Source organism: Eumetopias jubatus, unplaced genomic scaffold, assembly GCF_037043125.1.
Source record: "Eumetopias jubatus isolate StellerSeaLion01/CBP00866 unplaced genomic scaffold, mEumJub1_p1.0 scaffold_13, whole genome shotgun sequence".
Taxonomy (NCBI): Eukaryota; Metazoa; Chordata; class Mammalia; order Carnivora; family Otariidae; genus Eumetopias; species Eumetopias jubatus.
The window spans coordinates 29523259-29548386 of record NW_028274819.1 but is presented as its reverse complement, the minus strand read 5'-3'; the positions used below and the strand labels follow the sequence as shown (position 1 = coordinate 29548386).

Sequence of the window (25128 nt, the reverse complement as noted above, 5' to 3'; positions counted from 1 at the left end):
AGCATGGGCTTTTAACCAGCAGGGGGTGCCACAGGCTTGTGATTGAGCTCTGACCCTTTGGCACGGGGACTGAAAGCAGATGTGACAGCCTTACAGAAAGAGCATTTAGCTTCTCCACACGGTAACAGTCCTCTTTGATAAGGGTTATGCTTTTCTTGTCCGAGCCACACATTTTGTTAGGATCCTTCCGGAGCACGTTCAAATTTTAGAATCGCAACCTGCCCGTCCCCAACTAACCGCAGATAACCAATGATAGAACAACTCACCACTTACAGGACTGCAAAAAATAAACATGATTTTCAGCCGATGTTGGTTCACTTAGAAGAACTCTTTTTGAATGTAGTTCAATTAAGAGCCTTGCAAAAGCTTGTGAGCTGCTTCAGTAATGAATGTTTTCACGTTGTGAGTAAGCCATGATTGAGATGTGAAGTATGAAGTGCTTTCATTTGATATTTTAAATAGTAGCATTGTCAGTGTTTGCTTCTATCTTACATTTAGGGCTGCTAAACCATCAGGATCTTCCTAATTTCAGGCACATTTTAAATGAAAGTAAATCTCCCTGAACTGTGTTGCATATGGAATTTTAGAGGACATTTTTCCTTATCCATCAACTTTGTTTGAATGTTTAGGCCTCTGCTCTTTCCTGCTCTGCACCCCCCACTATCCATCACTCTATTCTCCCCCCCCCCGCCCCACCCCCCAGGCTTCTGTCCTCTCTCCCTTGTCAGCTCTTGCATCTCTCAATTTCTCGTTACTCTGTAACCTTGGCAGGGATGCAGGTACACTCGTGGCCTTGTCTCGTCTAGCTGCTGTACAGGATGCTTTTTTTGCTCCTTCTGTTAATTCCCATTGAAGACATATTGAGAAGCTAAATGCCGAAGACAAAGTCACGATCTTGTCATATATCTCAGTTTCCTCACCTATTGGCTATAAACTCTTGTCTGGGTGAAAGATTTTCTTTGACCAGCAACTATATTTACAGAATACCTAAGATTTAAGCTTTGTTGGAATTGGAGATAAATACCCATATCTCTGACTTCATCAGCTCTGCATTGTTTTCCTCACCTCTGTGTTGACCAGATTTTTACCCTTACGCATCAGAAAGGCTGAAAACAATGACACATTTTTCATCTCATTAAAGTTAATACTTCTCATCCTGCCTAACCAAGTCCTTTGAATTAAAAATAATGATTACTATTCTCCTTGGGAGTATAATAGACAAGGTGCTAGAGCAGTTAAAAATCTGCATTGTTTTGGTTTTGTTCGTTGGAAACACAAACGTAGTTTGAATTCTATAAGACTGTTTTTACAAAGCTTCATGTTTATTTCTGTGTGATCTCAGCCCTTGAGCTTATTTTTTGTTGGTCTGCTATTATTTCAGAAAACATGTAATGGTGATCATCTTTTAAATCACAGTGATTCTGTTTTACAGGCATCACCATTTTTTTTTTTTTGTAAAGGGGAAAGATATAAAAGATTTAAAGCCTGATCCAAGAAAGAAATGTGTACACAAAGAATAGGAGAATGTGGCAGAAGGATATGAACACCTGACCACTTAACCAAATTCATTTTCACAGGAGTAGCATTGCAATCTCTATTTTTTCAACTTGGTGACAGACTGCATTTTAGATGTTCAAAGATGCGCATTCAACAGCCAACAGGAGGTAAGGGCCTTGGTGCCTTTCATCTCTAGGTCATTGGTTAGGGCTAGGCTGTGGCAACCAAAAGTTGTAGTAATCTTCACCAATTTATCTCTAAAGCTCTCATCACCAAGGCTTTATAGGATAAGAATTTGTTCAGGGACCTGAGAGGAGTGTGAAACATCTTGGGTTAATAATTGAGACAAGTGAGCACCAAAGGAACAGTCATCCTTGGGTTATCACAACAGAATCTCCCTAACAGAGAGCTTTATAGTGCCCCTAATTCAAGTTTTCCCCCAGATTTACTAGCATATAAAAGCAAAGCATAGATCAATTTCAGCATTCCATCAGCCAACACAAGAACTTTTTACAAAATAATATCTGCCTGTATAAGATAAAATAAATGCTGCTTTTAATTTTAATGTAAACCAAAAAGTAAAATATTTTAAGGCAAGTAAGAGGGAAAACAGGTAGAGAATTCTAGAAAGGCTTTTATACCATAGTGATTCATATAGTCAGGGATATGATAGTAAAAAGAAACCAACCAAGGCTCTTGCTCCTTCTCTCTCTAATCAATCAAGGTAGCATTTCCCATCTCTCCTGGGCCCAGCCAATGATCAGATCAGATGGTAATTGCCTAATTCTGTACAACTCTTGTGTTGTACTCTCCTAACTCTATATAACTGCGAAGGCTAGGTAATGGATACCACCAGGAAGAGGTAAGTCTGAGGGTGCTAAACTGAAGCGGGGGGGGGGAAGGAGCAAGTCTCTGAACAAAGGCCAAGGAACAGAGCCCAAAACACTGGTGTGTGCTCGAGTGCATAACCCCAATTTGTAAACAACAGGGCATTCCTTGTCCTTTTGTGCAAGACAAAGACCCAAAATAAAGACCCTGAACATGTTGATTCTGTCTGAGAAACATCCCAATTGTCTGGAAAATAAGCAAAGGTAAGAGTGCCTAAGATAAACCATCTGGATGTGCTTGCAATGAGCACAGGAGACGACTAAGGCTATATGCTAGTTGCTCAGGGTCTAGGGCTTAGAAATACCCCCAACCCAGAACATACCCTCCACTGAATATCATGTCACTTCTTTTCAAAGTGTAAACAAGAGGGCAATCCCAGAGTCCAGGGTAGACAGATTTCCAAATACAGGCATAATGAAGGTTAAGACACTGTTAAGTATGAGGCCAAGAGTTAATACTCTTCTAAAGCTGAGAGCCTAAGAAATTCAAAAGTCAAGCTTGAACTATCAATCTTTACAGAGAAGCAAATGATTAATCTTCTCAAAACAACTTTACAGATGTAATTGTCTAAATTAACTACAAGTACCTTGAGAGACATTTACTGCCATAAATAAACAATCTGTAAACTCACTTTTTCCATCATATCACCAGTTTGAGTTGGGCTTTTAGACTCCAGGTCTTTTATGCTGATGCAAACAGAGATCTCTCCAGTGTCTTTACCATTTTCAAATATCTGAAAAATAAGTGCATTCAAAATTAAAAATAAATACAAGCACCTACACATTTGTACATATGTTCATACATGCATATATAAAGGCAAGCAGTCCTGGCTTTGCACAGTATGGTGTCAACTGAAAGTCATGCATGTAGGAACCGTGCAAAGCGAGGCCTGCCTCTATGAACATGTGCAAGTAATTGGCAATGAAAATCAACAGGACTAGAATAGTATAAGAAAGTCTCTTGTTTCTCCTTTCAGTTTCAGTGTCTTTAACCTGACTGGAATTCCCTACAACTTTAAAATAGAAGAAAACATGGATGCTAAAGGAAAAATCACTGACAGCATTGGATGCTTAAATGGAACAAGCACCAAAGAAAGGTCAGTTAGTGAACAATTAGCTAGCTCATTTCATTCTTCTTGAAACATATAAAGCCATGAATTACATGAGGAATCTCTGATTTATATTTAAAATATATCGGTGTTCATGGGTTGACTCAGCAGAGCATGCAACTCGTGATTTCGGGGTTGTGAATTCAAGCCCCATGTCAGGTGTAGAGATTACTTAAATTAAAACCTTTAAAAAATAAAAATGATAAAACACATCAGTGTTCAGCTCATCTTCTGACTCACTAAAAGGAAATTCAACATGACAGATTTATTGCATAACAGTACAATGAAGCCATCCATTTTAAGTGCACATATGCAACAAGTTGTTGAGAACAGAGATAAAATTCTTAACATTGCTTTATGCAACACTTGCTGAGAAAAAAAATAATCTAGCAAGCATTCTGGTCCAAAGTATCCAAACAAACCAGTCCAGAAGGAGGGATCTGCAGTGAACACCAACCCCTAACCCCGTTGTGGACCCATGTGGGGTGTGCCATTCCATTCACCAGGCTCTTAAGAATAGAAGCAGGCCAAGAGAGGCCTGATGAATAATTTAAATCCTTGCTTATTTTATTTTTTCTCAAAAGTTCTTTTTTTCCCTTTCTGATACACCTATCACATCAGAGCATTGTATTTTTCTCTAGTACTATTTCCAGAGAAGATAATTTAGGAAGGGTGCCTTGGTGGCTCAGTCGTTAAGTGTCTGCATTCGGCTCAGGTCATGATCCTGGGGTCCTGGGATTGAGTCCCACATTAGGCTCCCTGCTCAGCGGGAGACCTGCTTCTCCCTCTCCCACTCCCCCTGCTTGTGTTCCTGCTCTCGCTGTGTCTCTCTCTGTCAAATAAATAAATAAAATCTTTAAAAAAAAAGATAATTTAGGAAAATACCTTATTTAAAAAGAAAGAAAACCATCTGTTTTACTTTTGAGAGAGTTTTGAGAGTTATTTAATTAGTCCTAACCTAGTTTGGGAAATAATGTGTTTCAATAGCACTTCCTTGGGTTTTAGGGAAAAAGAAAAAAGAAAAGAAAAGAAAAGAAAAGAAAAGAAAGAAAGAAAGAGAGAGAGAGAAAAAGAAAGAAAGAAAGAAAGAAAGAAAGAAAGAAAGAAAGAAAGAAAGAAAGAAAGAAAGAAAGAAAGAAAAAGAAAAAGAAAGAAAGAGAACTTTTAAAAAAGAGTAATAATGTTCAAGAATTGTAGGTGCTTTTCTACTCAGTGCTTTTTGTCAGGCTGATAGTCCGCGGAGATAGTACAGCTATCAGCCTTGGTACGTTGATATTCTCTACCCTATAGCATCTTTTGCTAACCAGGATTTTTTTAAAACTTCTTTTCTGAGTACATATACAATTCTGAGCAAGAAATCCATCTACTTCTGCAAGGAACTTTATAAACCCAACCCAGGTTTGCCTGCAAACCCATGGGAAATAACGTGGGTGGAGAATCTTATCTCCCAACAATCTCTTCAGAGCCTTCACCTGGAACAAGAGCTCTTAAACAACAGGGACATTTGGTAAGGATGGTCACAATTCTGGGTGTCACGCATTCTGCAAAGTTAGCGTTGACAAAAGCTCAGTTTGGGGAACTTACTAATGTTCCTTTGTCAAGACTTGCTAGATGTGGAATCAGAGTGCAGAAAATTATGTTCTAGAAAAGAGCAGTGTGAGTGCTCACTGCCAAACTGAGAAAGCAAAGAGGAGTTGGCCAAAATCAAAAACCTTCATTAGCATACTGCTTCCTTCACTACCTAAGAAGTCTGCCCTTCTATATCCAGAAGTGTTCTCAAAAACAAACAAACAAGGCTCTGGTCTCCAAAAATCCCTAAAAGGGCATTTAAAAATATGCATGTGTTTTAGAGTTTAAGTAAAAGTTTAGGTGTTTAAGTGAAAGAAGGCTGCCCTCCAGTAGTCATTTGTATAATGTATTGTTTTCTGTATTTTTACAAAAATAAAAATTCCCTAAGATGAAATACTATGAGATGCTACTTTTCTTAAGGCCCACCTCTCATTTTAGGGTCTTCATTACTATGCTCATTTTTCTAAAATTCAAGTATTATATTTATTTTTTTCTTCCTTTGCATGAGAAGTATTTTTACTTCTACCGTCCAATGTCTAAACAAAGATCACCCTCTAAACAGAGTTTCTGTGATTGACTAGATATAGAAAAATTAAAAAATAGTCTACTTTTATTTTCCTGCTGCCTGATCCTTGGCTTAAGAAAAACGATTGCTGTATTGGCTTCCCAGTGGCTCTCTGCATGGCCTCACCTCCCTACAGCTCTAAAATTTAATTTATATCCTTGGAGTGGGATGATGGAAAAAACTAACTGAGGCTAGTCTTGGGTCCTAAGGAATAAGATAATAGAACCTTTAAAAAAAGTGATCCAGATCCTCTTAAAAACATGGTAGCTAATGACTAGTGAAAAAAATACCTATGGGGCACCTGAGTGGCTCAGATGGTTAAGCGACTGCCTTCGGCTCAGGTCATGATCCCGGGGTCCTGGGATCGAGTCCTGCATCGGGCTTCCTGCTCAGCGAGGAGCCTGCTTCTCCCTCTGACCCTCTCCCCTCTCATGTACTCTCTCTCTCATTCTCGCTCTCTCAAATAAATAAATCTTAAAAAAAATACCTATGAATAAGATTTTAACTCTATGATGAGTTACAACAAGTAAAAAGGTTTAAGGAGTGTTTTCCATGAACTACAGTCCTTTTACTCTCCTTCATGTCAATATTACTTTTCTTAAACAGGATTAAATTAGATTAATACCAATGTTTTATTGTAATGTTGTTGATTCATTCACTCAACAAATATTTACTGAGTGCCTACCATGTGCCAAGCACTGCTCAGGTGCTTAAGAAACACCAATGAGCTAAGAGTCCTGCTTTTGAGCAACAGAACATGTAAGTAGATTATATAGTATAGTCAGGGTATATCCAGGTCTTGTAAGTGCTAGTTGTTAATTTTTTTGGTTAAAGAAAGACCACCATATTATATATACTTGGGTGGGCCTTCTTTAACAAAAAGAGTGCAAAATTACAAATGTAAAACTAGATACAAAATACTTATTTAAAGTGAGAAAAGAAATCATAATTTACACACACTAAAAAGCTCACACATAGCAAAAATATTACAAAACATTTTCATTAATTAACTATCCAACACACATATTTTGGCTGACTTGTCTTTGATCACCTTTTCATGTGATAATTTGGTAACATTTTCTATAAGGAGACTAGAAAGATAATTCTTCCCTCTAGCACAGTTAATCAAAAAATTTTTTTTATTGATTAGAAAAATCTCTTTCCATCAGGCTCTATGCTCATTGCAGAGTGTGCTTTGGATTCTCTCTCCCTCTCCTTCCCACTCTCTTTCTCTTTCTCTCTCTCTCTCTCAAATAAATAAAGTCTAAAAAAAATTTGTTTAAAAAAAGGGGGGGAGCTCCTGGGTGGTTCAGGCAGTTAAACTCCTGACTCTTGGTTTTGGCTCAAGTTGTGACCTCGTGGTCATGGGATCAAACTCAAATAAATAAATAAAATCTAAAAAAGTTGTTTAAAAAAGAAAAATCTCTCTCAGCTTCACAACTTCGTTGGCCATTTCATAAAAATATTTAGGATTGATGTCAAATTTGGGGAAACAATCAGTTTTCCTTAAAATGTGAGCTGTAAAATGTGGAAGAATTTCCACAAAGAGTTGGCTTTATTATTTTCACACCATGTTTTTCCTCCACCACCTATATATTTTTGATGCCAAGCACCCTAGTCCATAGTCAGAAAGCAATACACTCTATGGCCAGCAGGTAGTAGCCATCTTCCTGGAAGCTCTTTCCACATCAGAACAGCTAGCACTAACTGAACCATATGTACCGGGAAATGACTGCAAAACACTAATTACATTCCACTATACCCAAACTAAACATATCCCCAACTCAGTATCCCCCCACCAGACCTCAAAAATGCATGCAGCCACTTCAACACCACTTGGTACAACGGAAAACTTGACAGGAGAGGAAGTTGGAGTAGAAACAGACAATGGTCTCAACCAGTTACAGTTAAGATTTTACAGGAACACATGGCCACGTACACCCATTGCTGGTGTTTCTCCCAGGGTTTTGGAAGGGGCCTATGCAGGGAAGGAACCATGAAGCTTAAGTTTCATTAGCTTCATGGTAAACGCACCCCTGAAATTGTTAGAAGGTGAAGTGCTATCTAAAAAAGGGCAGGGGATATAGGGTCTGGGATCAGAGAGTGTGATGGGTATGGTAAACACCAATATTACTCAGGTGACCAGAACACGCCTTCAAGAAAGGAAAGATTGAACTTGGCAGGTGAGTTAACCAAGCAGATAGGCTGGGAGAAGAGCATTACAGGCAGAGGGAGATCCTTGAGCAAAGAAACTAAGGCAGGGATGTGGCCAGTATGTTCTAAGAACTGCAAGAAGACTGAGGGTGATAGAAGGAGATGGAGAGTAAGTAAAATGAAGTCATAGGGTTAGGGATTGACAGGGAAATGGGGAATCTTTGCAGAGTTTGAAACAGCAAAAACAGGATCTAACTTAAAAGGATTATTGTAGCTGCTGGGCAGAGAGTATATATTGCAGGGAGTAACAGCAATCTAAAGAGTGGATGATGGTGGCTCAAATCAGAGTAGTAACAGTGAACATGGTGAGAAATGGTCCATTTCTATTGTTCATTCCTGAGTAATTTTACTTGCTTATTTGTGTATTAGCAGGGTTGGGAAATAAAATTTGTAGCTAGGCTAGTATTTCTGAAATATGTTGTCTGTGTCTATGGGTATAAATAAATCAAATTAAATATAACTGTTCATATGCAGTATTTGTGAAGGCAGAAAAATATCAACAAAGTACTAAAGGAATTTTATTTGTATATACAGTGACCAAAACTTAAACCTTATGGGGAAAGATGACCTGAACGCATCTTGACCTAATGTGGTTCTTCGACAGGTTTGCCCGGCATTATTCATCATATCTATTTAAGGACTTGTATAAGGTCTAGTTCAGTGCCATTATCCAGCCTTTAATACTATAAGTCTGGTTAAGAGCTAGCTGTGGAGGAACAGCAGGTTCCCAGACTCTCCATAACTGCTGGGCAGACCACCCAGGAAGCTCTTCTGTGTGTGAGTAGAAGGCCAAATACCAAAGCTTCAAAATACCTATGCTGTCATGGGTACGGTGCTGTCAAGAGGCAATAATAAGAAAATGACACTGCAGTGTGTTGCCAAAAGTTGGGAGGCTGTACAGTAACAGGATTTACTACTAGAGGGCCAGTGAAGAACAGGAATATAAAATAGCCACACAAAAGTACTTGGTATATTTCAGGTGGATATAATTAAATATGTTGAAACAAGGTTAACTTACACATTGTTTTAGATTGTGATCCCCAGAATGCAGACTCTGAGGCCAAGATTTACTCACGGGAAGTGTACTGAGGAGCCTTCTCCAGGGCAACACTGCTGAGGGACTGAGGAAATCAGGAGTGGGTAGGTGAAGGTGAACTGTGATGTAGTTGCAACAAAGGCCTCTGGTGGGAGCCCTAGGGTTGGAATGGCCAGCCCTTCAGAGTCGTCCAGAACTGAGGCAAGGGAGCCCTGCCTCTGCATTGTGTGGGAACCAAATGTTGGCTGCAGCCTGCCCTCAGGATGTTGGGCCTAGTCTTGGGAAAAGCAGTTCCTTTACCTGGAGGGCAACTGCCCAATAAGGATATAGCTGTGGCAGCTGCGGGATGGGTTTCTCAGTCTTAAAGAGGGGATTCTGGCACTGTGGCAGGCATCCCCCACACACATGCCTGGCGATCCAGAGTGCAGGGTGCACAATCACACACATGAAATCACTCAATACTCAAAGCAACCACATTTTACAGGGATGTCTCACAAAGGTTAAATGACTCACCCCAGGGCAAATCTACTAAGGGGTAAGGAGATCAGAAATCAAATCCAATAGTGTTTTTAATTACAAATATGCAGGTTTACTCTTATATCTAGTATTAGAGACTTCATAAGATGAAACTTAATATGAAATTTTAAGGGCACAGAAAAGTATTTTACAGTAAAAGGTTTTTTTAACCTAAGTCAAAGAACATGAAAATTAAAATTAAATATCTGTCTTATGTGAGATGCTAATTAGCCATGAAAAAAAATCTGTATCCAATCAGAATTCAAAATCACGTTTGGAGATAGAAAATCAACTCTAGCTGAATTAACATTATATGTACATTAAATCAAATAAATGTACTGTTACATTTTTCATGTTTATAGACTTGCAAGATAATCTTTAGAATATTCACATTTCCTATATTTTCTCAAATGTATATTATAAATCAAACAATAAACATGTCTAACTTAAACATTCAGATAAAGTGATAACCACAAAGCAAATATTAAAATTATGGGATTCAGGCAATGAAAACTTAATAATGAATTAGTATGTTTATACTACATATACGAAAAAGTGTTTCAGTGCCTAACAGATATCTTTAACTAGTGTTTAACAGGTAAGGAGCCAGTATGTTTTGTCCCAGGAAATGAAAATAAACTTAAGTGAAAACAAATTATATAGTTGTTAAACTTTATCAGTCTAAATGGTATCTGGACCAAAAGTCAAATAATATTTAAAAGCCCATTAAAGGGATACCTAAGAAAAAAATTTATTTTAAAAGAGACCCTTTAAATTTCCTAAGTTGAAGCAGAGCTCACTATTTAGCAGAAATAAATTGGGTGACTGCCTATAGGGTAGGATTTCAGGTGAGAGCCAAAAGACTCTGACCCCAAAAATATCTCTACCACCAACTTGTCAATACTTGAAATGCCACTTAGAGATTTACTTCTTTGTCATAATTAAAATACCACAGAGGAAATGATATTCAGCCTTACAGGTTACTGATCCTTTGAGGCTGTGATTTTCGATCTTGGCTCTCTGGAATCCCTCAGCAGGCTTGGGGTGGGGCTGGGAGATGGAGGGCAAGAATGGAGGTCTGCGGTCCTATGTGGGAGAACAAACCTGATGAGTGAGTCTATTGGGGCAGCCACCATCCTGGCTTTAGGGTAGATCCTACTTTCATTTATATAGTAGATTCCAAAAAAGAATTTTAATCTAAGAAAAAAATTTTTTGGTAAACTATCTTAGCTTGAAAGAAAGTATGGCATGCCCTTTTCAAAAAGGTAATTCTTGAAAAAAGGTGGTAAATGAGAACATGGGGCACCTGGCAGTCTAAATTGGGGGTTCGGGAAGTGGGGGTAGATGAAAGCCAACAGAGGCTGAGGATGGAGACGCCTGCAAAATGGCCAGGATAGGCTCCACAATTAAACTAGGAGCAGGACTGCATTCCCCTGCCTTTAAGCATTTGAAGTCACACTTCAGAGGAACCTGGGTGGCTCAGTCAGTGAGCAGCCACTCTTGATTTCAGCTCAGGTCATGATCTGAGGGTGGTGGGATAGAGCCCTGCACAGGACTCCCCACTTAGCATGGAGTCTGCTTGAGATTCTCTCTTCCTCTCCCTCTGGCCCTCCCCCACTCTAAAATAAATAAATAAATCTTTTTTTTAAAAAAAGTCACATTTCATTGTTTTGTTATAATATTTCCTTTAAAAAGCTTCTCTCCCATCCCATTTTTCTATGTCTATTGGCAAAATAAAATTTCCAAAACAAGGCGAATGGTCTCCAAAAATATTTTCCTTGTATCCAATTACAATTCTCACTAAGTTCAAGATATGAAAATGTTCAAAATTATCTAGATGACAGTGGCAAGGCAAATGTGCTTGCCTGTCATGTCCTAAGCTAAGTAATTTCAATAAGCCCTTTATACATGAGGATCTTTCAAGAAGAAACGAAACAAGGATCTCACTTTGTCTAAATTAATTTAGTGCCTAAAATAATATTTAATTGGGATTAAAGTATCAGGTATGTTGGGTATAATATGATATACTATATATCAGAGCTTGGTAAATTAAGGTTTTTGGAAGCTCCTGGGATCAATATATTTCTTTTCAAAGAAAATAAGGACTTCTTTTTTATGAGAAAAACATAGTCACATCCCCCAAATTCTATTTCACTAGGGGAAATGAACACTTTAAGATTAAATATGAGTTAGGGGCACCTGGGTGGCTCAGTCAGTTAAGCATCTGCCTTTGGCTCAGGTCATGATCCTGGAGTCCTGGGATCAAATCCCACATCAGGCTCCCTGCTCAGCAGAGAGCCTGCTTCTCCCTCTGCCCCTCACCCCACTCGTGCTCTCTCTCTCTCTCTCAAATAAATAAATAAAATCTTAAAAAGAGATTAAATACGAGTTAAATCATCAGCCTTCCCCAAATTCTCAGCCTCAGAAATCATATTCTCATTTTTGGATAGAGTACATGTTTTTAATGCTATTCAGTGTCTTTTAAGAATATATCAAACATGCCTATAAATTTAATTTTCCCCTTAATATGAATAAGTACTCTGGGTAACTAAGACCTATATAAAAGTTTACCATCTATGGCAGTCCATTTTTATTTTAATATGTAATCCATTTTTATCAAAACATTATTGAAATTGTACGTAGAATCTTAAGTAGGTGTAAATGTATCACTCCATTTGCACTTATTAGAAAATCTGTATTCATTTCTATGTTCAGATGATGAATTGATGCTTGATAATATTCATGGTGAGTTGGGCTAACATAGATGTCAGTGGGTAATCCAGGGGACGGGAGCATATGTAGGAAGAGAATCTCAACGACTTGATCATCTCAAACACTCTGTGAAAAAGCTAATTGAGAGGTAAAAACAAATTAACTGCTATGGAGAAGGACAATCTCCCTGAGAGAGAGCGCACGTGCCTACAGCAGTAAGGTTCAGTGGTTGCATTTAGTCTGGGTAACTGCTGGGACAGTAATCCAGCTCTGGCCTGTGGACTTTCCCTGCTGACTGCCCACCTGGCAATTCTCTGGGCACCTTCAAGGCTGTCAGGACTGTGCAAGGAAAGCCGGTCTCATTACAACCAGCTCTGCATGGGAGCTGATACCCCGACCAATTGCTCTTCCCCGATTTTGATACAGACGCAGTTTTTCTCTTCAGCGGGTCTAGGAAGGGAAGATTGTTTCTTCCTGGGCACAGAGATTTACACCTGGCTGCAAATGCCTGTCAGAAAATAGGCTGAGGTGAGTACACTGGCATTTCCCCCCCACCAGTAGAAAGATGAAAGAAAAAAGAGAGAAAGAGAGAGAGAAGGGAGAGAGAGAGGAAGCCAGCCAGCCTGCAAGCAAAGAAAGAAGAAATGGAAAGTAGGGTAGATGAGCAGTTTCCGTTCCTACTGCTAACAGTTATCCCATGAGATGTTGGAAGGCATTCATAGGATCTCAAGTTTCTTTGCCTTTAAAAGAGCAGTCCAACACTTGCCTACCATGATAAAATCCACATATAAAAACTGATAATCTCCATCATATTTTACCCAACATTTAAGGAATGTTCTTAAAATCATAACAATGACCTTGAATATTCCAGTTTTTCCACTTTCATCATAATTCCTTTGAAAATGAATGTCATCTTGGAACGTTTTAGTATCTGTACCTAACTCATATCCTGATTTTGTTTTTCCAGTGTTTATTCAAATAATGTAGGTGAAATAACAGAGCAGCTCAGGGATTATAAATACATATCTGGGAAAAGTGGGTTAAACAGAAAGACAAAAATAAGGGCTGTACAATGGAAGTAAGACATAACACACATGCAGTGATGAGGCCATTCAAGAAACATCTTGCCACTATTTTATGGATAACCTCAGCTGTCTCTTTCTATTCATTTAATTGCCCCATTGATTCCTAAATATTTAAATAAACTTTCTATTAATACATACGGTTAGAAAACTTTAAACTTTTTTTTAAATGACCAATGACCACCAAATAGAACATAAATCTCAAATGGATTCATCGTGCTCTTGTGCCACTGGTAGAGCAAATTCCAAATTCAAATATCTAAATCCAAATTCAGATATCCAAAGCATAGGGAAGGCTAGGAGGGTATTGCAGATAAAAGTTAGCATCTTTTCTGTTATCAAATTATCCCATTTTCTAAAGATAAACAAGCCCGTGAATTAGAATGATAAAGTTGTAGTATAAAGCTGAGAAAATCCACACATTAGTTTCATTGTCTTCAAAAGGTGTCATATGACTCTAATTGTATGAGCATGGGCATGGGCCAAGAGGGTGTTCTAGGCTTCTCTGCATCTTCCCACAGTACCTAGGACAATGCCTTGCCGGCAGTATGTATTTGATAATGTGTGGATTTACTGCACTATTCACTGAAATTTGTCTTTCTTTCTGTCATTGGCAGAATACAAATTATTAGATGCATGCCATACAACCCAGAAGATGAACTAGATGTCGGACAAAGATATTCTTTTAAAAATAAATCTCTGAATTATCTCTTTAACAAAGCTTAAATTTCTTTGTGCTGTAAGAAAACACTATAACCAAACCAAAAAACAAAAACAAAAACAAAATGCACACTGTGGTTATGACTACATAGGGCAAACAACGTAAAAATAGAAAGGCTAAAAATCTCCAAATCACAGCTGACTCAATCTTTTTTTTTGTTTTGGTTACTAAATTCCACCATATTTCCCTTGCTCACAAACAGAGTGGATTCATGTAAAGTTAATGAAGATTAAGCTTCAGGACTCTTACTTGCTCCAGTCCTGAGAGTATCGGAAGTTGCTGGGAGCTATAGATTATTGTAAGTAGGGAGGTGAAGCCAGCAACTTGCTGGCTAGCAATTAAGGAGTATTTCCATGTAAGTATTTCTGAGAAAAACTAAAAAAAAGTCTCAAAATAAAGGGTCTAAATCTCCAATCCTCCATTAATTTGTTGTGATTTACTTTCTCAATCTAAATAAATATCCACTTTCAGGCCTAATTTTAAATAGGTTCCTTTCCCCCCAAATTATATAAGCTCTAGACCTCACAGAAACTGGATCTGCCTCCACTGACAGCAAATGGAAGGCAAACCACAGAGCATTATTGACCAATTGTGTGTGAAAAGCACTAATTCTAGTGAAAAGACTTCCCTGTACCCATCTTCCCCTCGTTTCCCCTGTGCTGTCTCCCACCCACTCATACATCGCACATTCTTGCTCATCAGTTCTCTGTCACAATCACCCAACTTCCTTCTAGTTTTTCCACCCACCATCCCTTAAAGCTTTGCTAATACCCTTTCCAATCAGTCCTTTCTGTCCTGCTTTCCCAGGGAAACGCTAACATTTCTGACAGCATCTCCATGGGGACGAAGAGAGGGAGTTGCAAGAAAGAACAGGACTGGAAAAGCAGAAGTCATTGAGCCATGGCTATAGCAGACGTTCTCAAAGTGGCTGGGGGTGGGGGGTAGTATTGACAGAGGATGTAAGGTAAGTGAAAATTTGGACTAGTAAGCAATAACTCCAAAAACCTGAAGGACGTCATAAATTATGACGCACACTGAGTGCACACTGTGTGTGACTACTAAAGCTAAATTATGGTGCACACTGAGTGTGACTACTAAAGCTAAAAACAATAAGATTTCATCAACCTAAAAGGTCCTATGATGTGAAGGCAAGAGAGTGTACCAGAATACAAAAAAAAAAAAAAAATGCACACTGTGGTTATGACTACATAGGGCAAATGAATGCATATGGAAATGATATGCAAAAGTGAGAATGGTCATATAACAAATAACGTGATTATGAGTGACATAACTTTTTCTTAAAATTCCCCTAATGATGTAATGTTTTCAATTTTTTTACAGGGAATTTTCCCATCCCAGGGATGGACATTTAGCTTGTCCTCAGTCCTTTTGTTTTACATGTCCATTTAAACTCAGTACTGTATCATGCCATGTAATTGCACAAATGGCACTGAGGCAATGTGGAATACAGAGTATGTCCTTTTGAGACCTACTGGTTGCCTAACCAAAAGCTCCTATTTCTAAGTTATCAATGAAAGATACAATGAGGATGAGAACCTCAGTGAAGAGGTGAAGACAACCATGATTTTGAATCATACCTGGCCTTCAGCCCATAATTGATAGCCACTGCTCTAGAAGATGATGACAACACCATCAATTATTTTGGTTCTTAAAGCTGAGCCGTGGATATGTGTGTGTGCATATATATGTATATATATATATACACACACATATGTGCATATGTATATAAACATAGATGTGTAATATACATATACATACATATTCAACAGTGAATATCAATATCAATATCATCAAACAGAAAATTAGAAAGATGATCATCCCAATTTATTTTATTAATCAGGCACTTTTCTAAGATCAAAATGGATAGAAAAGGGAAAAATAAGTTTTACTAGAGTCGTGCCTTTGAGTTATAAATAGAAAACATATTTTATTGATATATCATCTAATATTCTACATAGGACATGCCGTAAGGTGGGATAAAGTTGTTCATAACCAGAAGAGATATGGTCTTGGCCACAGTAAGTCAGAGGCAACTGCGTTGGAGATGGTGCTCCAAGGAAGGGCAGCTCACCCACACCCCATGGGAAACTAGAGTTTGGCCAGACAACAGATACAAACTGATTCTGGAATTAACAAACGATGGCATGCTATGGCCTTTGCTCAGTATCTCTTCAGCTGGAATTAGCAAGTTCTCCCCCACCGAGGAGGAAGTACAGAAAAAGTTCTCAATTCTAAGATTTGCAATTCTGAATATTTGCGATACACTTTGCTAATCTGTTTTTATCACTACTATCTGGCTATTTCAGATTACAGATCTCAAGTTTCTTTTCCATCAGTCCAAACATGTATTCCCAACAAGTTCAAGTTACTACAAGCCATCACTGAATACAAACTTTGGAAGAGATGCACAGTAGCACACCATCATATAGTGTTTCTATGAAACAAACATGATAGGCATAAATAACTCCAAGGAGAATAGGTAACAGTAAAATGTAATAAAATAATTAGGAAGTGAAGACTATTACCTTTCATTTTAATGTGACCTACTTAATTTTAAGTTTATATAATTTTTAATTATGCCTGTATTTAACAACTGGCTTACGAAATTCCTGAAAGTTTAACAATCAGCAGTCTCAACCAGTAGAAGCAAGATTCAGCTTATCAAACTCATTAAATCAAAACCTCTGGGGATGCCTGGGTGGCTCAGTTGGTTGAGCGTTAGGCTCAGGTCATGATCTCAGGGTCGTGAGATCGAGTCCTACATGGGCTCTGCATTCAGCAGGAAATCTGCTTGAGATTCTCTCTCTCCCTCTCCATATGCCCTTCCCCTACCCCTGCTTGCATGCTCTCTCTCTACTATCTCTCTAAAATAAAAATAAATAAATCTTTAAAAAAAGGAAAGGAGAAAAAAAAACCCACCTCTGGAAGTGGGGGCACTGATTTTTTTTGTTTTTTCTGCTTTTTTGTTTTTTCAAACACTTGATTTCTTTTTTATTAACATATAATGTATTATTTGTTTCAGGGGTATACAGGTGTATGATTCATCAGTCTTATATAATACCCAATGCTCATTACAACACATACCCTCCCCAATGTCCATCACCCAGCCACCCCAATTCTCCCACCCCCCCTCCACTCCAGCAACCCTCAGTTGTTTTTTAAAAGGTCTCCAGGTGATTCTAATATGGCAGCCAGGATTGAAAGACCAGTGGTCTATGCTAAAGCCTGATGGGGCTGATGTCCAGATTTCTTGGAGTATGAGAAAAGGAATTTATTGCCTGAGAGAAATTGGATGTTCCAAAGGGGAAAACTGGGGAGAAAGGAGAGAAGCTGAGTACTTCATGGGAAAAGAACGATAAAGACAGAGGATGTCTTGGGAGTAGGGAGAGGGAACTCAGATAAGACTAGGCTGACTAACCATTCTGTTTTGCCTGGGACTGAGAGATTTCCTGGATGTGAGGTTTTCAGTGCTACAACCAGGAAAGTCATGGGCATATGAAGGGAGGCACTGGATTTTTCATTTTAATTAGTTTTTATTAATTTAAATTTAAATAGTTACATGTGGCTAGGGGCTACTATATTGGACAGTAAAGGGAGTCTAAACAAACACAAGAAGATGGCTTCTTTGCATATATACATTTCCTCTTCTGTTTGCTAGTATGGAAAGAATTATGAAGCATATTAAAAAAGAAATATATGAGAGTAGTAACTCAAAACCTAAAGTTAAATATTTGCTATCAAGCCTATGTGCTAATGTGAACATGTGATAAAAATTATTCAGAAATATGCAACAAACTTGTGAGAAAAAAAACTTTTCTTTTTTCTAGGACATATGATGGTTGCTGATACAAATGAATGGGGATAAATGGTATTAAGCCAAACATGCTCCCTCACCTAGATCCTCTCTTAATCAATAGCAAGTACTTTGCAAAATGTTGGAATAGATCTGTAACCAAGTCAGAAATCTGGAAAAGAAAAATGCTACTGGATGATCGGAGTCCTTGACCTTGATGTCTTGAACATCACTTCCTAAACCTTTGGCTGACTAGCAGACTATGGAAAATAAATTATCATGTTTATTGTGGAATTACATTTCCCCAAAGGTCAATTTTTGCATGGTAGTATTCTCATTCCAAATGCAAACATGGGAATGTCATTTTAAAGAATTATAGATAGAAAATATGATGTTCATAATTACAATATAAAGTTTATATTTGTAGACTAAAACTGAATATTAAGAAAGAAGAATTATAGAAATAAAGACTGATCAAAATATAATTACTTTGAATGTTATCACATTCAAAAATATAATCAAAAGGGGCGCCTGGGTGGCTCCGGCGTTAAGCGTCCGCCTTCGGCTCAGGTCATGGTCCCAGGGTCCTGGGATCGAGCCCCGCGTCGGGCTCCCTGCTCCGCGGGAAGCCTGCTTCTCCCTCTCCCACCCCCCCTGCTCGTGTTCCCTCTCTCGCTGTGTCTCTCTCTGTCAAATAAATAATAAAAAAAAAATATATATATATATATAATCAAAAGAGAATGATGAGTTGTAATAGTTTGTTCCTTCAATGGAAAAAAGGCCATCCATTCAGTAATTCAATGTTTTTTCTCTTGAAATGTGGGATGTGAAATTATTAGAACAACATTAACTTGACAGACTTAACATGGATACTAGATTATGATAAACAAAAGTATTTAAATTCCGTAACTTTCAGTACTTAATCCACTTTAACCATGTACGAGTTACTTTTTTTCTCTTCCAGAGATGCAACAGCAAAAGTAGCCTAGGACATTTAGCCATCTTGTCCCGACAAATAACCAATTCACCTTTTTTCCCAGTATATTCTTAAGTATTGATTTTACCAAGTGAACTCAGATATGTGTCACACTTATCCAATACAGATCCTTTTCCTTGGAAATGTAGTTTGAACATCAGTCAGTCACCTGGCCTTTCACCTCTAATTCCTATTGCCACTGTCTGTCAATTATTAAAGCCTTTCCCATTGCTCTAAATAAGTTATTTTTTTTTAAACTGAAATACAGGGTGACTCCTGTTAAAAATATGTGTTTCTTGGAAAAGTATGCAATGTTCACATGATTAAATATCTTCATTAAAATTACTTTTCTGAGTTGAAAACAGTTAAAGTTATAAATCCACTTTTCAAATGCCTCTAGGTTTCTTCTTTTAAAGCATACTTCCTGAATGGTAGTATTAGCACTCGTAAGCCAAACTCCGGTTTGAGAAAGACAACATTAAAAGAAATTCAAGCTGAGTGGCATTGTTAGAAGGGTCTTCAAATGGAGCAGAGTGTTTTCATCTCTAGCTGAAAGCAGTGAGAGTTGCATAATGACACCCACCTTGAGCTGCAGGTCTCCTGGGATAAGAGTGTTTGCTGGAAGGCTTTTAATGTGTTGGTAGACATAAGAGGAGAATTGCTCCTGCTCAGCCTGTAATTGGGGGCCAAGTTTAGAGAGATGACCTCTGTTACTTTTGATAGCTGTCTGCAATTCATCAATCAGCCTGCTCACCTGAAGGGGTTAAATTACAAGGGTTGTTAGCAAGAAGTAATTGTTGATGTCACACTTATTAGATCTTTGAGTACCTAGTTTGATGGGAGGGAAAATGACTTCAGTATAAGAATCTGAGTATAGAGCTATCTTCAAGTAAAGAGAACAGAAGAGATACACATCCTTCATCAGCTAATTTTATTTATGGGAAAATTTATAACCTTTTCACTTCACTCATATGGAATAGATAGCCATTTACAAATGCTAAATAAAAAATGTCTCTGGGTATGAGAAGAAACAGGCACCTGAAAAGTTTGCAAAGGACTTCTAAACTGCTTAACAGAATAAAATCTTCCTAAGACTCCAATTAATCCAATATATACTAGTCCCTTTAAAAAATCCTTCTCTTAAATAAAGGACTGGCAATATTTAATTTTATTATATGAACACTGTGTTATGTAAATTTGTTTTCTCTAATAGATTGGATTCTTACACAAACACTAGTTGATATATGGTAGTGACCAAAAGAGATTAAAAGCAGAAATTCACTTTATTTATGGCCCCTTAAAGTGATTAAATTAGACCCATCTAGAATTATGAATGACTTTGAATAGAGCATGGGCTTTTGAAATAATGGGTTAAAAATCATGGCTCTTCCATTTCCTGACTTATAGACTGTGAGCAGGTAATAAAACCCTATCTGTAATGAAGAATAATAACAGCCTTATCCTATTAAGAATTAAATAAGATTACAGAATGAACGACACAATGTCTAACCTACAGTAATGTGCCTAATGCACATTATATTAGTATAGTATTTTCTTGTTTAAATCTAGGTGTTTTGTGCATATCAAGTTTTAATTGTTTTTCTCAGTCTATCTTTCCTATCCCTACCCTTACTTCACATAATGCAGATAAAAATTTGAAATTATTTGCTCCCTAGATTCTCTGTCTCACTTCAATGTCCATAGTAAAAAATGGGAAAACTTTCTCCAAGAGTATCCCTTGTACAGATATCTCAACTTCTTTTTCTCTCTTTCAACTGAAAATATGGTATTTGTCCCAGTCTGTACTCAACTCTAATGTTATATCCATGATTTCTATCCCTTCTACAGATGATTCGGAGAAGTCAATGAAAGCAAATTTGTACTATTATCCATATAACTTGAATATTAATTTTTCTACTCTACCTAGTTAGTTCAAGATCATATATTGTTATATATTGTTATCAAGATTATATATTGTTATATACATACACACACACACACACACACACACACTTTAATGACATTTAACTTTCCGGAAGAACTTTAGAAGCATTATGTGCATGTAAACAAGCTAATTTAAATGATTCCTATTTTTCTTTGGTCTTCCATATCTCTTTTATTTGTCCCTATGTCATCAATCATCTAGTCCCTTTATTATTTTTTTAATTTCTTTTTTTAAATTTTTTTAAAGATTTTATTTATTTGACAGAGACAGCGAGAGAGGAAACACAAGCAGGGAGACTGGGAGATAGAGAAGCAGGCTTCCCACGGAGCAGGGAGCCCGATGTGGGGCTCGATCCCAGGACCCTGGGACCATGACCTGAGCCAAAGGCAGATGCTTAACGACTGAGCCACCCAGGTGCCCCTTTAATTTTTTTTTTTTAAGTAGGCTCCACACCTGGCATGGAGCCCAATGTGAGGGTTGAAATCAGGACACTGAGATCAAGACCTGACCTGAAATCAAGAGTTGGATGCTTAACTGACTAAGCCACCCAGGTGCCTCTCATCTAGTCCCTTTAAAAAATCCTTCTCTTAAATAAAGGACTGGCAAACTTTTTCTCTAAAAGGGACAGATAATATTTTCAGTTTTGTGGGCCATAAGGTTTCCATCAAAACTGTTTGACCCTGCAGTTGTATTTTGAAAGCAGCCACAGATAACATGTAACAAGTGGATGTGACTGTATTCCAATAACACTTTATTTAGAAAAATAATTGATAGACTGAATTGGGCCCTACCACTGTAGTTTGCCAACCCTTCTTCCAAATTCATATATTTCTTCTCCTTCCTTCCTTTTCTTATAAGTAATACTCTGGTCCAAACCCTCATCTCCTCATCCTTTCCCCCCTCAACCCCTACAGAGTGGTCTCTCTGTCCCTGGTCTCTCCACCTCAAATTTATCCTGCCATCTCCACTGAATTAATCTACCTCCAATAGCATATTAAACCCTCCAGTTGCTCCCCACTTCCTCAGCTTGGTATTCAAGATTAAAAACCTTTTCTACTTTCTGGAATGAATTTCTGTGCTTTCCATAGTACTGTTAATCCTACTATAAAGTTGTAACATTTAAAATACAGAAATAATAAATGACCCAATATTAAATTAGCCAATGTTTCCAGACTAATCTTCACCACTACCCTCCAGTATTACCCTCAGAAATGATGGCTAATAATATCTATCATACCAAAACTGGACACCAAAACAGGCCAAGTGGTTTGCTCTTAGAGTTGAAAAAATTTAAACCCAAGAACCAAAGGCCTTACATAGATTCCAGATGCCATTTCTGCAAAGCACTGATCCTCTCTGAACTTATCCTCAGCCCCAGCATCATATGATTCAAAAAGATTTAATTTTATGTAGTCTTTAAAGTATACTAAATATAATGCAATGTATTATGCTAGTCAATAATACTGTTCTCTTCAATTTTATGTACTGTACTTTATACTATAGTGAGCGTCCCCCCCCCAAAAAATAGGAGGAATTTCAGGCTTTGATTTGAGAACATTTTTATACATGACTGGTTTTACTGTCACAATCCATAGCCTTTCACAGATAGGGGATTTCATGTGACATCAGAAATCAACCAACCATACAATTGATGATGTCATTTGCATTCTAAAGGGTTATTGGTTAAAGCCTTAAAAGTTTCATTTGCTATGAATCCTTTGTTGCTTCAACAAATTTCTCTATCATTTTTGCTATTTTCAATTGTCCCATGATTATCTGTTAATGTATGTGAAGTATAATTACATCAATTATCACCTGTTTTTTTAAAAAAATAAGTTAAAACTATCAAAAAAGATGCCCTAGCAAAAATTAACGTATCTCAAAATAGGGAAAAATATATCAAGAATCCTGCCATTGACATTTTGGTAAAATTTCTATCCAATCTTACTAAAACTTTGTTACTTTACATATTCATAAGGTCTTTTATCCCCAAAGTGCTACATTTTGTTCTCAGTTATTATGATAACATATTACCCTTAAAGATAACCCTACACATGAAATAACTCATATACCAAAATTGGGTAGGTAATACAATAATCCTGAATTATTTTACATAATATGATTTTTTTTTTCAAATCACAGATGTTGCTAGAAGGGGAAAAATGCTCTTTAAAATTCCTCATCATGAATCTTTTTTTCCTGCAAATCCTTTTTTTTTCTCCCTCTCTCTACAAAGGCAATGTGAATAGGGGTAAAAGAAGACAAAACTTGACCTTTTGTGATCCCAGCATTAATGGGTCTGTTCATAATTCAATCTACGTGTGTGTGGGAGCATCCATGTGGAAACATAGAGGCCTGAGAGACATAAAGCCTTTCCCTTTAAACATTATCTGACCCTATCAGTCCCATTCACAAAAGAAGGCTTACGTATGCATATGTTGAAAAAATGCACCATCTCATTGTGCAGCAGAAAGCCTACACATTCTACTCTTCATTCTCCGTGGAAATGCAGCACGGAAGTGACACTTGTACAGAATTTGGGAGAGTGACAAATGAGCAGAAGGTAGCAAAAAAAAAAAAATGAGTATTCGATGAGGAAAAAGACCCAACTTCTGAAAGAATGCAAATGCACACCTGTCTATAAACATAGAGGTTTTTTTGCTTAAAAACCTACATTGGGTAGTTTGGTCATGTTTTTATGACATATTCATGTAACCCTTGAATTTATTAAATTCTTAAGATGATTTAGATTTAGCATAAAATATTCTGTTTCTAATCATTCTATAATGTATGCACATTGAAGTTGTATGTTCTGAATTACACATTCTGTATATTGTAATTTGGCTATTAGAATGATGCTTTGAGGAGCTCCTGGTTTTTCTAATGATGAGTTCAGCTCTTGGACTGATTGCTGTGTGGCCTTGAGTCCATCTATATGAGTAAGGAGGATTCCAGAGAACTTTGCGCTGAATTATCACTTGAAATCAGCACAAAAGGCAGCAGCCTCTATCCTAGGAATGTCATCTTGGCATGCAACACACAGGGAATGGTCTCAAAGCCAGGTCAGTGCTTAAACTTAAGACCAAAATCTTTCTAATTTATGACATAATTAAAAAGAACCAGAAAGGGGGCAGGGAGATGAAAATGGGTATTTTAAATTTCCTAAAATCTCTTATTTCAGGCCCAAAGGTACAGTGTTTTTCAGGTTAAAAAGAAATGTGACCCAGATTCGATGAACAAAGATTAGAAAAGATATGAGAATCTATGAGCAAAGTTAAGTATCTCTTGATTTAGAAAGATGGGTTGCAATGTAACTACCAGGGAACTTGAAGTGTGTACCACCTCTTATTCACACCATTTCAAATACCCCCAACTTTTGAATAGTTTCTAGAACTCTTCTGAGATGGAAAATATCTTGGAAGGAGATTTATCTTGCTTCCAGCCAGAGGTCCATTACGTGTGCCATCTTTAAGCCTATTCAAGTGTCTAACATTCATGGAGGAAGGGGCGATTAAAAGAGAGACTTTAAAAAATTTTTAACTCTAGTGTAGTTTACATACAGTATTATATTAGTTTCAGTGTACACTATAGTGATTCAACTGTTCCATATAGTACTCCGTGCTCATCAACCTAAGTTACTCTTAATCCCCTTCACGTAAAATAGAAACATTTTGAATGTCTTTATAATTCACCTGGCAATAGGTTATGTTGATGGCAACAAAAATAATGTAAATATACATTTTGAGCATAATGAACCAAAGGTCCCAACTATTGTGCTCTGAAATCCATCACCAGGTTAGTATCAATGGCTGAGGATACTGAGGTAAATCTAACTCAAGAGAGTCACAGGACTCCTCTGAAGGACAGCTTTAGGTCAAGAATACACCACCAGCTTCACCAAACCTTCCTTAGACTGCACCGCTGTCTAAGAGGCTTCCCTCCCGTCTTCCTTTCCTCTCTCCTTCACTTGTGTTCAAGCCTGCATTTCAGTCTGACAGGTCTCCTGGCCTTCCTTACCCAGAGCTCTCTCCATTTTTTCTCATAGGCATTTCTTCTAATAAAATACATACACATTTAATACTATCTTGGTATTTACTTTCCAGAGAACCTGGAATAACTTTTAAACCAACAATAACAAATTATATGCATGTTTCTAATAAACCATTTCCCAAAAAGTAGTTTAACATATAACACACCTCAAAGTAGTCTTATGAAACATACATTATTACTCTTCCCAGTTTTCATGTGGAAAAATTACATGAAATAAAACAAGATCATGTCTATGGTCTTAAGATAAAACCACAGACAGCAGAATTCTAAATCCAAATCTCAGATTTTGTGATATTTAGTTTTGATTTTGAAATATATCCAGAAATACAATATTTTTCTAAAAAATAAACTGTAGGCAAAATAAATTTTGAAGTAACTCCCCCCCCCGATTTTTCATTTCTCTTCACCATCATGATTTCATATTTCTGTATATGA

General features: G+C 37.4%; 1 protein-coding gene across 1 annotated transcript in view; it reads right to left on the bottom strand.

Moving 5' to 3' along the window:
- DCDC1 (doublecortin domain containing 1) overlaps positions 1-25128 on the bottom strand; it is a 431249-nt gene that overhangs the window by 206639 nt on the left and 199482 nt on the right. Inside the window, exons 9-10 of the mRNA XM_028087718.2 lie at positions 19282-19452; positions 3017-3118 (exon numbers count right to left, since the gene is read on the bottom strand). Coding sequence (XP_027943519.2) covers positions 3017-3118; positions 19282-19452 — 273 coding nt within the window. The remainder of the gene's footprint in view (positions 1-3016; positions 3119-19281; positions 19453-25128) is intronic.